General features: G+C 58.6%; 1 protein-coding gene across 1 annotated transcript in view; it reads right to left on the bottom strand.

Annotated features, from left to right (window-relative positions):
- The window catches only part of LOC137340879 (3-phosphoinositide-dependent protein kinase 1-like), an 84,125-nt gene extending 69,760 nt beyond the window's left edge, over nt 1–14,365 (bottom strand). Inside the window, exon 1 of the mRNA XM_068003684.1 lies at nt 14,184–14,365. Coding sequence (XP_067859785.1) covers nt 14,184–14,207 — 24 coding nt within the window. The 5' untranslated portion in view covers nt 14,208–14,365. The remainder of the gene's footprint in view (nt 1–14,183) is intronic.
- Between the last annotated feature and the right edge of the window lie 1,553 nt (nt 14,366–15,918).

Below are 15,918 nucleotides of genomic sequence, written 5' to 3'. Positions count from 1 at the left end.
AGCAGTACTAGAATTGTGTTTAAGCGCTGTTGATTTTATAGGTGGTTATGTGAAGATCTCTGTTCTCCTTTTATAATAGCCTTAGGGTAAAATAACATCCTGGATAGTGATCATTGCTTCGCAGTAAATGCTAACCTGCATTCTTTATGGCTGTGAGATCTGTGCCAGCCGGTTCACAACACAGCTGGCTCCAACCTGAAAGCAAACCTTCCGGATTCACTAGGGCCAGCCAACAGGAAGGGCAGGTAAAAAATCACCCTCATAACACAGCATCTCTCCTCTCTACTTTCTAGCCCCTCTATCTGCTCAGTCCCTGTCCAGCTCCCCCTGACTCTCTCTTGCGAAGCTAAAGGCAGAAGAGAAAATGGCCATATTCAGACACAGCGTGATCCTGAATCAAATAACTTGCACAAAGCCACAGAGACCAGTTAAACTGTATGTCCCACCATGATATGCTGGTATCACACTAACAGCAAGCCCTAATGCTTCCCCATCCATGCAGACCAGTAGGTGCTGGAAGGCATCAGCCCAGTTCCCACCAATCCCTGCACAGCTGTTCTTACCCTGAATCCTTTCTCACTCGCCCGTTATCAACCCACCCCGACAACCACCCCACTGCATTCAGTTCTTTCCATCACACCACCAACCTTTGTTCTCCTCATGCTGGTCTTCCTAAGAATCTCCCCATCCATACTCCCACCAATCCCCACGACACCTCCACCGCATGCACCTCGCACTTCCATCCCTCAACCAGGTCGCCATATTTCAGCAGCTTTCTCACTCCTCCTCTATCCTCATTCGCTAGCTCCACTACAGATTCCCTCCTAAATGTAAAGGCTTATGGAAGATGAGGGATCCCCTTATAAAGAACTCACAATTCAGCAACGGATAATGATTACAGCTGTCTATTAAGTTTATTCCTCTTGTAATCAATACATAGTCTTGTTTGCATATGGAATTTCTGTTACACATGTTGCCCTGTTGAGATAAAATTTAGTTATGGGGGTAAGGCCTGCCCACGTTCTGGCACTAGTCACCCCACTTTCGAGGGAAGTTTGCAGTATAAACTGTAATCTTTCCCCTCCTTTCTACACGGTCGGGCTCCGCCCCCACCTCGAAACTTTCTTCCGAGGTACATTTCCACAGGCATTGGGTACCCTCTGATAACTCACTCAAGTGTCATTAATTGGCGACCTTAACAGAAAGTGTGAACCAGCTATTCAATTGGTGGAGGGGGGGGGGGGGGGGGGGGGGGGAATGTCCCACTCATGCCCAGTACGGTCAGTCCTCACCAAATGTTCACATGCATACATTCCCAGCAAGTGCTATTTAACAGTCAGGAGTTGGAACAATGATTTTCCCCACCCTCATCTCAACACGGGGGTACTTAGGAAACCTGTGGCAACATGCAAACCAGCAGCACCCTGGCTGGGATCAGCTAACTCAGCACAAACCAGGGATTGAACCTGGGACCTTCATTACTGGCATTAAGCAACTTCCACTTAATCACAGTGCGGATAATCCTGTTGATTTTCAGTACGTCACAGAAACACAAATTGGACGTTAAAACAGCAAATGCAGGAAACACTCAGCAGGTCAGACAGCAACTGTGGAGCTAGAAACATTACCCCAAGTTCTGGGGAAAGATCATGGACCTGAAACGTTAACCCTCCCTTCCTCTCCACAGACGCTGCCCGATCAGCTGAGTGTTTCGAGAATTTTCGGTTTTTATTTCAGATTTCCAGCATCCACAGTATCTTGCTTTTTTCTAGGCACCTGCTTGAAGCTGAATACATGTTGTACTTGGTACTTTGATTTCAGTTGCATGCTTTTCATATCCATGACTCCCAATGATGCAAAACATGAGGACTAAATGATCTCATTACCGGAGGTTCAAGAACGAGTACCCAGTACATGACAGACGGTAAGCAATGTGTTAACAGAGGATAATCTATATTTTTCTGTGACACCAGTCTTTCTTCCACTGAGGCTGACTGGATGGTTCCCTAATGATAAAAAATGTTGGAAATCCAAAATAAAAACACAAAATGCTGGAAATACACAGTTCTGTCAACATCTGAAAGGACAGATTAACAGTTCTGATCAATGGTACCAACCTGAAGCATTGACCCATTTTATTCCAGGAGCTGAAGGACCTGGTGTTTCCCATCTTCTGTTTTTATTTCAGACTCCCAAATGAATTATGTTTAGTCCCACTTATGTAAATAAAGGTTCATTCATATCAGCCAAACAATGATCACATTCGCTATGTTTGACAGGTTTAAAATTTGTTTTTCAAGAAGAAAATCATCAGTGTCACTAACTGACGGCTGTAGGAACACAGAACATAGCCGCATAGCTATCAACCCATGAGTGATAAAAATCTTTCCTTTAGAAGAAAGTGTTATTTAAAACACCGCTCATATCGTACTCCAGTGATCAGAGACCCACAAATGAAAGGCTAGAACATTTCAGCAAATTACTGACATACTATTTGGGGACTCAGTGATAAATAAGCAGCAGGTCCCTATGCTTTTTTCCTTAAATTAAACTAAGCTTGGCTTCAATGCTACAAGTACCCAAGGGCTGAAAGAAAAAAGTAAACAGGTGTAGTACCAGGCTTTGTCACCTGGCAGGAACTCTCCTCCCAGAAGGGGATACTTGAGTATTAACAGTTGCTGCATTTGATAGGATCAATTTACAGGTAAGCAAATTAGCACGAGTTTTTCCAATACCACCGCACTACAAACAAGTCGACATTATTACTGCAACCGGCCAAGAGCCAAATGGAGAATTTGGCAATAGTTTGTAAAATTAAAATAGCACAAATACGCATATACACTCAAAATACTGCATCAGATTTATGCACACCTACAACATTACAATCAGTTTCAATCCCTCTCAGCTAAATGAAGGGTAGAGTCACAGCCCGGGTGCCACTGCAGATGAGTAGTGTGTAACCTCTGCTGGGAAGTGCGTACTAAGAGATTAAAGATCAGGGTTGGCTGTGATGGCCTACATGGTTGAATAGCCCAACTCTAACTGTCTAAATACAAGAATTTTGTAAGGCTAAGAAATTATCAACCCCCTGATGGCACAGTGATTTTATTCAGCGAGTGGTTGTGCAAAACAGCTTAGGAAGTTCCCAGGCTTGATTCTCAGTCTGTACCAAGTTAGACGGCAGCATGACATGGCAGAGGGGGAAAATCTACCGAGATTCCTGTTCCTGACCATTAGTCAGTAACTACACTGGAAATTCAGTGTGTATGGGCACTGCAGTGAGGACACAACTAGGACACCCATCACAGTGGATGAACAGTTTCCGAACATTCACCATCAAAGCGTTCTCGTGAAATCTGTTAATTTGTAGTCTGACAGCAGAAAAATTACCTTGAAAGCTGCCGGATTCTGGTAAATTATGGAACCATAGACTAATACAGCACAAGAGGCTGCCATTCGGCCCATCATGGAAGTGCCAGCTCTCTGAAGGGCTACCAATTAGTCCCACCCCCTTATAGAAACCCAACTGGTGCACTAATGCCCTTCAGGAAAGGAATCTACAATACATGGTTGACTCTCAATGCCAGTTGTTCAGGGCGACTAGGGAGGGGTATCACACATGGCCCTGCCATCATCCCCCCCACAACGTAGAGGGGTCATGAACTACATTACTCACGGCTTGTTTGAGGGGTTTCATAAGTCATAAAATTACGAATTTAGATACTTTAACATATCTTAGTCAACATTCTAGTATTAAATCTGAACCACAAACGTTTCAGTTCATCTTGTGAACTCTAATCTTGGTTGTACGCACACTGGCAGAGGAGGCTAAATAAAAGTGAGACTGTGGCATTCTTGAGCATAGAGCATGTATTTTTAATGCAAAATTTAGAAACTGGAGCTTTTTAAAAAACAAAATTTGCATGTTTTTCCACCCCAAGGGGAATTTTGTTTTTCTCTTTCCCCAATTGTTTCCTGATGTCCAACTGTGCCTTACAGTGTGCTCAGGCTCATATTCATAAACAAATATTCTAGTAACAACACTATGCCTCGCCCATGCTATGGAACCTGGGTTGTTTTGACAATTTTAAACATCCTTTCACTGCTATTTTGGGTAGTTCTCCCCTTTCCTGTCAGTAGAGATAATTATGGCTCTACCACAACACAGCCACTTCTTAACACCTGGGAGGAGAAAGCATGTGATCAGCTCCCACTCTCCCTCCCTCCAGAAAAATCCAATCACACTAGGAACCTTTAGGAACTTTGTGAAAGGAGACTTTGTTGGGGTTGGGGAAATTGCAACAAGCTAAAATATTCAGGTTTGTCTACCGTTTGCACATCAATTATTCAACTCCAACCTCCACTAGGATTTGTAAAAAATAAAATCCTAAGAATGGATTTTTCTGGTAAAATTTGTGCGATTGACTTTTGGACCCTCACCCAAGCAAAAGAACCGGTTTTGATCAATGAACTGAATGGGGTCCCATTTCTACCCCTGACCAGGACATGAGTACAATTTACTTACTGTGGCACCTGTCTTATTACGTAGTCAAAAACCTCCAATGTGCTAATTCATCCCGTGTAACCGAATGGAACAATATTCCTGTTACTGAAGTCATTGCCTATTTAAAATTAAACTCTAAGCACTAGCCTGCCTCCGTTTAGCTCACCAGGAGCAGTGCAATGAGCCTTGTCAGCCAAAAAACGAAAGATATCTGATCCCTAACCCCAAACCGAGATTCTCCTACAGGCACCTTTTCCTTCCCTTCGATTTTCACTTCTCTCAAGATACTACTTCATGTTGTGGCATGAGTCCATAGGCATTGGCATCCTCCTGTACCTCACCAAATAGCCATTCTTTATACACGAGCCTAGACAACGATTGTCAGCAGGATATTCGAGCATGGAGACATCACAACCCAACCGATTCCAGTCCTCACTTGACATCTCTCACACACACAGAAATCACTGATTAGTGATATGGAGCAGGAACCCGCTTTGATTTTTCCTCTCATTAGTCCAGAAGATTTCAGAACAATCGCAGTACACCAACTAGCACTCCAACTAATTCAGTACAGTCCAGAGATTGAATTGGGGATCTTTGCTGGTCTGTATGGCTCAGTACCACATCACGCAGTGGACTACCTAATGAGCTTATGACAACTGTTTATCACTTATTTTTAAAAAAGATGTTCACCAGTTTATCTACAGGAAGCAGTCTCAGGACTACAATCCTTTTTGCAAGTGTACAAACAGATCAGTTTCACATCCTGCAATACAAAATACACCTTCTTTGAATTGCTGTTGACCACTACAACTAAACTTGAATTCAATTTCCAGATTTCAGAACAGAAGCTGGTAAGTAAAATCCAATCAATTGATTCCTACCGAAAATAAATTATGGCAGGAAACAAGATTTTGAAACAAAAAAGGGCTGTGCTTTGACCAACTTCGGGGAAAAGAAATTGCAACTTCATTACTGGACCAGTTGAAAATGAAGTCACTGCTACAGATTCAAGTCAGTTTGCGACTCACCAATGTACCCATTCTTGGGGCATCTATTTTTTTAAAATGGTAAAGTGCAGGACACTAGATTATTGAATGCAAGATCCCAGTTTTAGTTCAAACCACGAAAACACAAAGTCTGGAGAGAAATAGCGGTGAGTCCATGAAGCATCTCCTTAGCCACTGTTAACTGGTGATTTATCACTGACTAACAGCGCAAGACACAACCATCTCCATTCCATACTTTAATCCCAGAACTTTTAACCCACATCCTGAACATTGATAAAAACAAAGACCTTATAATAAATTTTGAACAGTACATTTGAATTTTGGGAAAGGACATATGAGAACAAAATCTCTTGAAACAACTTTGCAATACAGTCCTACCCAAAGGGATGTGCACGAAAAAAAGAACTAAATGTCACTGGTGCACATGCCTGCTACAACACAGAGCACTGCAAAAACATCAGCCCCAGCAAGCAAACCTCAGTGGTTTAGCGCAATCCAGTAAATAGTACTTTTTACAAACAAGAACAGATTTTGTTAAAATGTATTCAAAGCAACATTTGACTCCATTTATGTTCTTCAGTTAAAATTCACCTCCCCCCGCCACCCCACCCCAGCAACAAACATCAAATTATTTACTTCGACATGGAGGTCACACTGACCCTGCCTCCAATTTGCAGAGGGATATTCTGTAAAGAAGCCTTTAATCCACAGGATGCATATATAGTGCTGCCTGTAAGAGCTGTGCTCGGGGGGAGGAAAGACAGCGTGAGTCAGCCAGACAGAGTGCGCGCGAGAGAACGGCACGCGCGCACACACACACGGACGGACAGACGCACGCACGTTGGGGGGGGGGGAGAGAGGGAGGTGGGGGGGAGAGAGGGAGGGGGGGGGGGGGGGGGGGGAGAGAGGGAGGCGGGCTGGCAGGGGGGCGGGCTGGCAGGGGGGCGGGCTGGCAGGGGGGCGGGCTGGCAGGGGGGCGGGCTGGCAGGGGGGCGGGCTGGCAGGGGGGCGGGCTGGCAGGGGGGCGGGCTGGCAGGGGGGCGGGCTGGCAGGGGGGCGGGCTGGCAGGGGGGCGGGCTGGCAGGGGGGCGGGCTGGCAGGGGGGCGGGCAGGGGGGCGGGCTGGCAGGGGGGCGGGCTGGCAGGGGGGCGGGCAGGGGGGCGGGCAGGGGGGCGGGCTGGCAGGGGGGCGGGCTGGCAGGGGGGCGGGCTGGCAGGGGGGCGGGCTGGCAGGGGGGCGGGCAGGGGGGCGGGCTGGCAGGGGGGCGGGCTGGCAGGGGGAGGCAGGGGGGCGGGCTGGCAGGGGGAGGCAGGGGGGCGGGCTGGCAGGGGGAGGCAGAGGGGCGGGCTGGCAGGGGGAGGCAGAGGGGCGGGCTGGCAGGGGGAGGCAGAGGGGCGGGCTGGCAGGGGGAGGCAGAGGGGCGGGCTGGCAGGGGGAGGCAGAGGGGCGGGCTGGCAGGGGGAGGCAGAGGGGCGGGCTGGCAGGGGGAGGCAGAGGGGCGGGCTGGCAGGGGGAGGCAGAGGGGCGGGCTGGCAGGGGGAGGCAGAGGGGCGGGCTGGCAGGGGGAGGCAGAGGGGCGGGCTGGCAGGGGGAGGCAGAGGGGCGGGCTGGCAGGGGGAGGCAGAGGGGCGGGCTGGCAGGGGGAGGCAGAGGGGCGGGCTGGCAGGGGGAGGCAGAGGGGCGGGCTGGCAGGGGGAGGCAGAGGGGCGGGCTGGCAGGGGGAGGCAGAGGGGCGGGCTGGCAGGGGGAGGCAGAGGGGCGGGCTGGCAGGGGGAGGCAGAGGGGCGGGCTGGCAGGGGGAGGCAGAGGGGCGGGCTGGCAGGGGGAGGCAGAGGGGCGGGCTGGCAGGGGGAGGCAGAGGGGCGGGCTGGCAGGGGGAGGCAGAGGGGCGGGCTGGCAGGGGGAGGCAGAGGGGCGGGCTGGCAGGGGGAGGCAGAGGGGCGGGCTGGCAGGGGGAGGCAGAGGGGCGGGCTGGCAGGGGGAGGCAGAGGGGCGGGCTGGCAGGGGGAGACAGAGGGGCGGGCTGGCAGGGGGAGACAGACGGGCGGGCTGGCAGGGGGAGACAGACGGGCGGGCTGGCAGAGGGACACAGACGGGCGGGCTGGCAGAGACAGACGGGCGGGCTGGCAGAGACAGACGGGCAGGCTGGCAGAGACAGACGGGCAGGCTGGCAGAGACAGACGGGCAGGCTGGCAGAGACAGACGGGCAGGCTGGCAGAGACAGACGGGCAGGCTGGCAGAGACAGACGGGCAGGCTGGCAGAGACAGACGGGCAGGCTGGCAGAGACAGACGGGCAGGCTGGCAGAGACAGACGGGCAGGCTGGCAGAGACAGACGGGCAGGCTGGCAGAGACAGACGGGCAGGCTGGCAGAGACAGACGGGCAGGCTGGCAGAGACAGACGGGCAGGCTGGCAGAGACAGACGGGCAGGCTGGCAGAGAGAGACAGACGGGCAGGCTGGCAGAGAGAGACAGACGGGCAGGCTGGCAGAGAGAGACAGACGGGCGGGCTGGCAGAGAGACACAGGCGGGCGGGCTGGCAGAGAGACACAGGCGGGCGGGCTGGCAGAGAGACACAGGCGGGCGGGCTGGCAGAGAGACACAGACGGGCAGAGAGACACAGACGGGCAGAGAGACACAGACGGGCAGAGAGACACAGACGGTCGGGCTGGCAGGGGGAGACAGAGGGTCGGGCTGGCAGGGGGAGACAGAGGGTCGGGCTGGCAGGGGGAGACAGAGGGTCGGGCTGGCAGGGGGAGACAGAGGGTCGGGCTGGCAGGGGGAGACAGAGGGTCGGGCTGGCAGGGGGAGACAGAGGGTCGGGCTGGCAGGGGGAGACAGAGGGTCGGGCTGGCAGGGGGAGACAGAGGGTCGGGCTGGCAGGGGGAGACAGAGGGTCGGGCTGGCAGGGGGAGACAGAGGGTCGGGCTGGCAGGGGGAGACAGAGGGTCGGGCTGGCAGGGGGAGACAGAGGGTCGGGCTGGCAGGGGGAGACAGAGGGTCGGGCTGGCAGGGGGAGACAGAGGGTCGGGCTGGCAGGGGGAGACAGAGGGTCGGGCTGGCAGGGGGAGACAGAGGGTCGGGCTGGCAGGGGGAGACAGAGGGTCGGGCTGGCAGGGGGAGACAGAGGGTCGGGCTGGCAGGGGGAGACAGAGGGTCGGGCTGGCAGGGGGAGACAGAGGGTCGGGCTGGCAGGGGGAGACAGAGGGTCGGGCTGGCAGGGGGAGACAGAGGGTCGGGCTGGCAGGGGGAGACAGAGGGTCGGGCTGGCAGGGGGAGACAGAGGGTCGGGCTGGCAGGGGGAGACAGAGGGTCGGGCTGGCAGGGGGAGACAGAGGGTCGGGCTGGCAGGGGGAGACAGAGGGTCGGGCTGGCAGGGGGAGACAGAGGGTCGGGCTGGCAGGGGGAGACAGAGGGTCGGGCTGGCAGGGGGAGACAGAGGGTCGGGCTGGCAGGGGGAGACAGAGGGTCGGGCTGGCAGGGGGAGACAGAGGGTCGGGCTGGCAGGGGGAGACAGAGGGTCGGGCTGGCAGGGGGAGACAGAGGGTCGGGCTGGCAGGGGGAGACAGAGGGTCGGGCTGGCAGGGGGAGACAGAGGGTCGGGCTGGCAGGGGGAGACAGAGGGTCGGGCTGGCAGGGGGAGACAGAGGGTCGGGCTGGCAGGGGGAGACAGAGGGTCGGGCTGGCAGGGGGAGACAGAGGGTCGGGCTGGCAGGGGGAGACAGAGGGTCGGGCTGGCAGGGGGAGACAGAGGGTCGGGCTGGCAGGGGGAGACAGAGGGTCGGGCTGGCAGGGGGAGACAGAGGGGCGGGCTGGCAGGGGGAGACAGAGGGGCGGGCTGGCAGGGGGAGACAGAGGGGCGGGCTGGCAGGGGGAGACAGAGGGGCGGGCTGGCAGGGGGAGACAGAGGGGCGGGCTGGCAGGGGGAGACAGAGGGGCGGGCTGGCAGGGGGAGACAGAGGGGCGGGCTGGCAGGGGGAGACAGAGGGGCGGGCTGGCAGGGGGAGACAGAGGGGCGGGCTGGCAGGGGGAGACAGAGGGGCGGGCTGGCAGGGGGAGACAGAGGGGCGGGCTGGCAGGGGGAGACAGAGGGGCGGGCTGGCAGGGGGAGACAGAGGGGCGGGCTGGCAGGGGGAGACAGAGGGTCGGGCTGGCAGGGGGAGACAGAGGGTCGGGCTGGCAGGGGGAGACAGAGGGTCGGGCTGGCAGGGGGAGACAGAGGGTCGGGCTGGCAGGGGGAGACAGAGGGTCGGGCTGGCAGGGGGAGACAGAGGGTCGGGCTGGCAGGGGGAGACAGAGGGTCGGGCTGGCAGGGGGAGACAGAGGGTCGGGCTGGCAGGGGGAGACAGAGGGGCGGGCTGGCAGGGGGAGACAGAGGGGCGGGCTGGCAGGGGGAGACAGAGGGGCGGGCTGGCAGGGGGAGACAGAGGGGCGGGCTGGCAGGGGGAGACAGAGGGGCGGGCTGGCAGGGGGAGACAGAGGGGCGGGCTGGCAGGGGGAGACAGAGGGGCGGGCTGGCAGGGGGAGACAGAGGGGCGGGCTGGCAGGGGGAGACAGAGGGGCGGGCTGGCAGGGGGAGACAGAGGGGCGGGCTGGCAGGGGGAGACAGAGGGGCGGGCTGGCAGGGGGAGACAGAGGGGCGGGCTGGCAGGGGGAGACAGAGGGGCGGGCTGGCAGGGGGAGACAGAGGGGCGGGCTGGCAGGGGGAGACAGAGGGGCGGGCTGGCAGGGGGAGACAGAGGGGCGGGCTGGCAGGGGGAGACAGAGGGGCGGGCTGGCAGGGGGAGACAGAGGGGCGGGCTGGCAGGGGGAGACAGAGGGGCGGGCTGGCAGGGGGAGACAGAGGGGCGGGCTGGCAGGGGGAGACAGAGGGGCGGGCTGGCAGGGGGAGACAGAGGGGCGGGCTGGCAGGGGGAGACAGAGGGGCGGGCTGGCAGGGGGAGACAGAGGGGCGGGCTGGCAGGGGGAGACAGAGGGGCGGGCTGGCAGGGGGAGACAGAGGGGCGGGCTGGCAGGGGGAGACAGAGGGGCGGGCTGGCAGGGGGAGACAGAGGGGCGGGCTGGCAGGGGGAGACAGAGGGGCGGGCTGGCAGGGGGAGACAGAGGGGCGGGCTGGCAGGGGGAGACAGAGGGGCGGGCTGGCAGGGGGAGACAGAGGGGCGGGCTGGCAGGGGGAGACAGAGGGGCGGGCTGGCAGGGGGAGACAGAGGGGCGGGCTGGCAGGGGGAGACAGAGGGGCGGGCTGGCAGGGGGAGACAGAGGGGCGGGCTGGCAGGGGGAGACAGAGGGGCGGGCTGGCAGGGGGAGACAGAGGGGCGGGCTGGCAGGGGGAGACAGAGGGGCGGGCTGGCAGGGGGAGACAGAGGGGCGGGCTGGCAGGGGGAGACAGAGGGGCGGGCTGGCAGGGGGAGACAGAGGGGCGGGCTGGCAGGGGGAGACAGAGGGGCGGGCTGGCAGGGGGAGACAGAGGGGCGGGCTGGCAGGGGGAGACAGAGGGGCGGGCTGGCAGGGGGAGACAGAGGGGCGGGCTGGCAGGGGGAGACAGAGGGGCGGGCTGGCAGGGGGAGACAGAGGGGCGGGCTGGCAGGGGGAGACAGAGGGGCGGGCTGGCAGGGGGAGACAGAGGGGCGGGCTGGCAGGGGGAGACAGAGGGGCGGGCTGGCAGGGGGAGACAGAGGGGCGGGCTGGCAGGGGGAGACAGAGGGGCGGGCTGGCAGGGGGAGACAGAGGGGCGGGCTGGCAGGGGGAGACAGAGGGGCGGGCTGGCAGGGGGAGACAGAGGGGCGGGCTGGCAGGGGGAGACAGAGGGGCGGGCTGGCAGGGGGAGACAGAGGGGCGGGCTGGCAGGGGAGACAGAGGGGCGGGCTGGCAGGGGGAGACAGAGGGGCGGGCTGGCAGGGGGAGACAGAGGGGCGGGCTGGCAGGGGGAGACAGAGGGGCGGGCTGGCAGGGGGAGACAGAGGGGCGGGCTGGCAGGGGGAGACAGAGGGGCGGGCTGGCAGGGGGAGACAGAGGGGCGGGCTGGCAGGGGGAGACAGAGGGGCGGGCTGGCAGGGGAGACAGAGGGGCGGGCTGGCAGGGGGAGACAGAGGGGCGGGCTGGCAGGGGGAGACAGAGGGGCGGGCTGGCAGGGGGAGACAGAGGGGCGGGCTGGCAGGGGGAGACAGAGGGGCGGGCTGGCAGGGGGAGACAGAGGGGCGGGCTGGCAGGGGGAGACAGAGGGGCGGGCTGGCAGGGGGAGACAGAGGGGCGGGCTGGCAGGGGGAGACAGAGGGGCGGGCTGGCAGGGGGAGACAGAGGGGCGGGCTGGCAGGGGGAGACAGAGGGGCGGGCTGGCAGGGGGAGACAGAGGGGCGGGCTGGCAGGGGGAGACAGAGGGGCGGGCTGGCAGGGGGAGACAGAGGGGCGGGCTGGCAGGGGGAGACAGAGGGGCGGGCTGGCAGGGGGAGACAGAGGGGCGGGCTGGCAGGGGGAGACAGAGGGGCGGGCTGGCAGGGGGAGACAGAGGGGCGGGCTGGCAGGGGGAGACAGAGGGGCGGGCTGGCAGGGGGAGACAGAGGGGCGGGCTGGCAGGGGGAGACAGAGGGGCGGGCTGGCAGGGGGAGACAGAGGGGCGGGCTGGCAGGGGGAGACAGAGGGGCGGGCTGGCAGGGGGAGACAGAGGGGCGGGCTGGCAGGGGGAGACAGAGGGGCGGGCTGGCAGGGGGAGACAGAGGGGCGGGCTGGCAGGGGGAGACAGAGGGGCGGGCTGGCAGGGGGAGACAGAGGGGCGGGCTGGCAGGGGGAGACAGAGGGGCGGGCTGGCAGGGGGAGACAGAGGGGCGGGCTGGCAGCGGGAGACAGAGGGGCGGGCTGGCAGGGGGAGACAGAGGGGCGGGCTGGCAGGGGGAGACAGAGGGGCGGGCTGGCAGGGGGAGACAGAGGGGCGGGCTGGCAGAGAGAGACAGACGGGCAGGCTGGCAGAGAGAGACAGGCGGGCAGGCTGGCAGAGAGAGACAGGCGGGCAGGCTGGCAGAGACAGGCGGGCAGGCTGGCAGAGACAGACGGGCAGGCTGGCAGAGACAGACGGGCAGGCTGGCAGAGACAGACGGGCAGGCTGGCAGAGACAGACGGGCAGGCTGGCAGAGACAGACGGGCAGGCTGGCAGAGACAGACGGGCAGGCTGGCAGAGACAGACGGGCAGGCTGGCAGAGACAGACGGGCAGGCTGGCAGAGACAGACGGGCAGGCTGGCAGAGACAGACGGGCAGGCTGGCAGAGACAGACGGGCAGGCTGGCAGAGACAGACGGGCAGGCTGGCAGAGAGAGACGGGCAGGCTGGCAGAGAGAGACGGGCAGGCTGGCAGAGAGAGACGGGCAGGCTGGCAGAGAGAGACGGGCAGGCTGGCAGAGAGAGACGGGCAGGCTGGCAGAGAGAGACGGGCAGGCTGGCAGAGAGAGACAGACGGGCAGGCTGGCAGAGAGAGACAGACGGGCAGGCTGGCAGAGAGAGACAGACGGGCAGGCTGGCAGAGAGAGACACAGGCGGGCAGGCTGGCAGAGAGAGACACAGGCGGGCAGGCTGGCAGAGAGACACAGACGGGCAGGCTGGCAGAGAGACACAGACGGGCAGGCTGGCAGAGAGACACAGACTGGCAGAGAGACACAGACTGGCAGAGAGACACAGACTGGCAGAGAGACACAGACTGGCAGAGAGACACAGACGGGCAGGCTGGCAGAGAGACACAGACGGGCAGGCTGGCAGAGAGACACAGACGGGCAGGCTGGCAGAGAGACACAGACGGGCAGGCTGGCAGAGAGACACAGACGGGCAGGCTGGCAGAGAGACACAGACGGGCAGGCTGGCAGAGAGACACAGACGGGCAGGCTGGCAGAGAGACACAGACGGGCAGGCTGGCAGAGAGACACAGACGGGCAGGCTGGCAGAGAGACACAGACGGGCAGGCTGGCAGAGAGACACAGACGGGCAGGCTGGCAGAGAGACACAGACGGGCAGGCTGGCAGAGACACACAGACGGGCAGGCTGGCAGAGAGACACAGACGGGCAGGCTGGCAGAGAGACACAGACGGGCAGGCTGGCAGAGAGAGACACAGACAGAGACAGACAGACGGGCAGGCAGGCAGAGAGAGAGAGACAGACAGGCAGACGGGCAGGCAGAGAGAGAGACAGACAGACGGGCAGGCAGAGAGAGAGACAGACAGACGGGCAGGCAGAGAGAGAGAGACAGACAGACAGACGGGCAGGCAGAGAGAGAGACAGACAGACGGGCAGGCAGAGAGAGAGAGACAGACAGACAGACGGGCAGGCAGAGAGAGAGAGACAGAAAGACAGACGGGCAGGCAGAGAGAGAGAGAGAAAGACAGAAGGGCAGACAGCGGCAGGCGGGCAGACAGACCGGCAGATAGAGATGGAGGGAGAATCTCATCACGGACCAACCCAGCAGGATCTGACTGAGGGCCCTCATTTTCCCCCGACCCGCACTGATCGCCGCTCCGCCCCATATTACAACCGAACCCCGGGGAAGGTGGCACTTGGCCCCACATTTTCGTCCCTGGAGACGGGCGGCACGTCTCACACGGCTTTTCTCTGAAGGGAGTGAGTGAGGCCCAGGGCTTCCCCCGCGCCGGGCGGCCCGGGCCCGGCCCTGGGATTGAGTACGCCGTTACCTACCATCTGGCTGGTGGTCCTCGCCATGGAGATGGAGGCGGCCCTGGCTCGGCCTGCCCTGCCCCGGCCCGGCCTGGCCTGCCCTGCCCCGCCGCTCACTGCCCCCGGCTAGCGGTCGCTCTCTCCGCCATCTTCTCTCCCGACTCCTTACGTCATAGCACAACAATGCGCTCCTGCCCCTCGGTCCCCCGCCGAGCCAACAGGAAGTCCCGCCTCCTAGCGTCCTTCCATTGGACACCCCACCGGCGCCCACCTTCCGGCCGGCCGTTTGCCGTGATTCGATTGGTCTATTCGAGTGCCCATCAAACGGCAAACCGGCCTATCGCTGTTTTCGGCTATCTGTGCTTTTGCCCCTTGCCTGGCCGCGAATCACACCTGCGCATGCGCGTGGTAGCACCGCTGGGCCAGTCTTAACTGTTGGTTCAATATCCCACCTTTGAGTGTCTGTTGAGCTGGGTCTTTTTCTTCTTTTTAATGTAACACTTACATTGCATCCAGTTCTTTTTTATGTTAGGTATTTGCGTCATCTAAAATGTTTATTATTTACACTGTGCTTAAAAATTGTTTAATCAAAAATGTGTCCTTTTTGGGGAAATACTTAACATGTTGATGGAATACAGTTGGGTTGAAAGATCCAATGTAAAAATGGTATTGCACTGCTTGGCCGTGATATCATCACAACAGAAGTGATGGGCAACTGATCCCGTTAAAGGTGCCTGTTGAGTAGGCTTCTAAAATGTAAACCCAACACCCAAAGTTTTTTTTTATAAATGAAAGTGCTATTTTATGTCTGTGTACTATGATATGGATGTGCTAGTTATGAAAGGAAAAAAACGTGTTACACTTTGCATCCTCATGATTTTTGGTACGCTCATTTTAATGGGTGGAAAATCCTAGGCAGGTGGGTACAGAAGCAGGAACTCCCAGCCAATAACTTTAGCTTTAGGCCTTTTCTGCATCAAAAGCAGTAGCCCCTTAATGTTAGTTTAGCACCAATATTTTGACCAAGGCCCAACATTCATTGGTATTGCTGATTTCCAAATAGCTATACTGCATTAGCATGCACTTGCACAGAGACAGAAATCATGGTGTCTTTCTATCAGCTGACCTCTGAGGGGGGTTGCCCCAGTGTTAGCAGCCCAAAACAAAAGAGATCTAACAAAAGTGCCCCTGAGGGGCACAAACAGTAGACACCCAAATCATACAAAAAACAAAGGAAACTTAGCAAATGAAATAATAATATTATTTGTAGTGTCCACTATACATTCCAGTACCTGAGGTGTCCACTGGTCGCAGAAGACCTTAAGCGTACCGGCAGACATCGCGTACTCTTTCTCCCGAGCCATCCGGACAAGACCGCGGAAGAGAGGCAGGCAGCCAAAGTGACCACCCCCACGGGCTGCGTCCAACCTGGACCTGTGAATTGCCACCTTGGGCAGGCCAATGTGTTGCACTTACTCCAAATAGTGGCCAACCATAAATTATGCATGTTGGCAAGGGGTGGGGGTTGAATGTGCTTAACGTACTAAGCTACTGTCAATAAAAACATAAAATACTGGAAATACTCAGCAAGTCAGGCAGCATCTATGGAGAAAGAAACAGAGTTAACGTTTCAGGTTGATGACCCTTCGTCAGAATATCAATCCTTATTTACACTGCTTTCTGTTTAAAAGTCTTTCATAGAATCATAGAAGTTTACAACATGGAAACAGGCCCTTTGGCCCAACATGTCCATGTC

Source organism: Heptranchias perlo, chromosome 22 (assembly GCF_035084215.1).
Source record: "Heptranchias perlo isolate sHepPer1 chromosome 22, sHepPer1.hap1, whole genome shotgun sequence".
Lineage (NCBI taxonomy): Eukaryota > Metazoa > Chordata > Chondrichthyes > Hexanchiformes > Hexanchidae > Heptranchias > Heptranchias perlo.
This window is presented reverse-complemented; position numbering and strand designations above follow the sequence as displayed.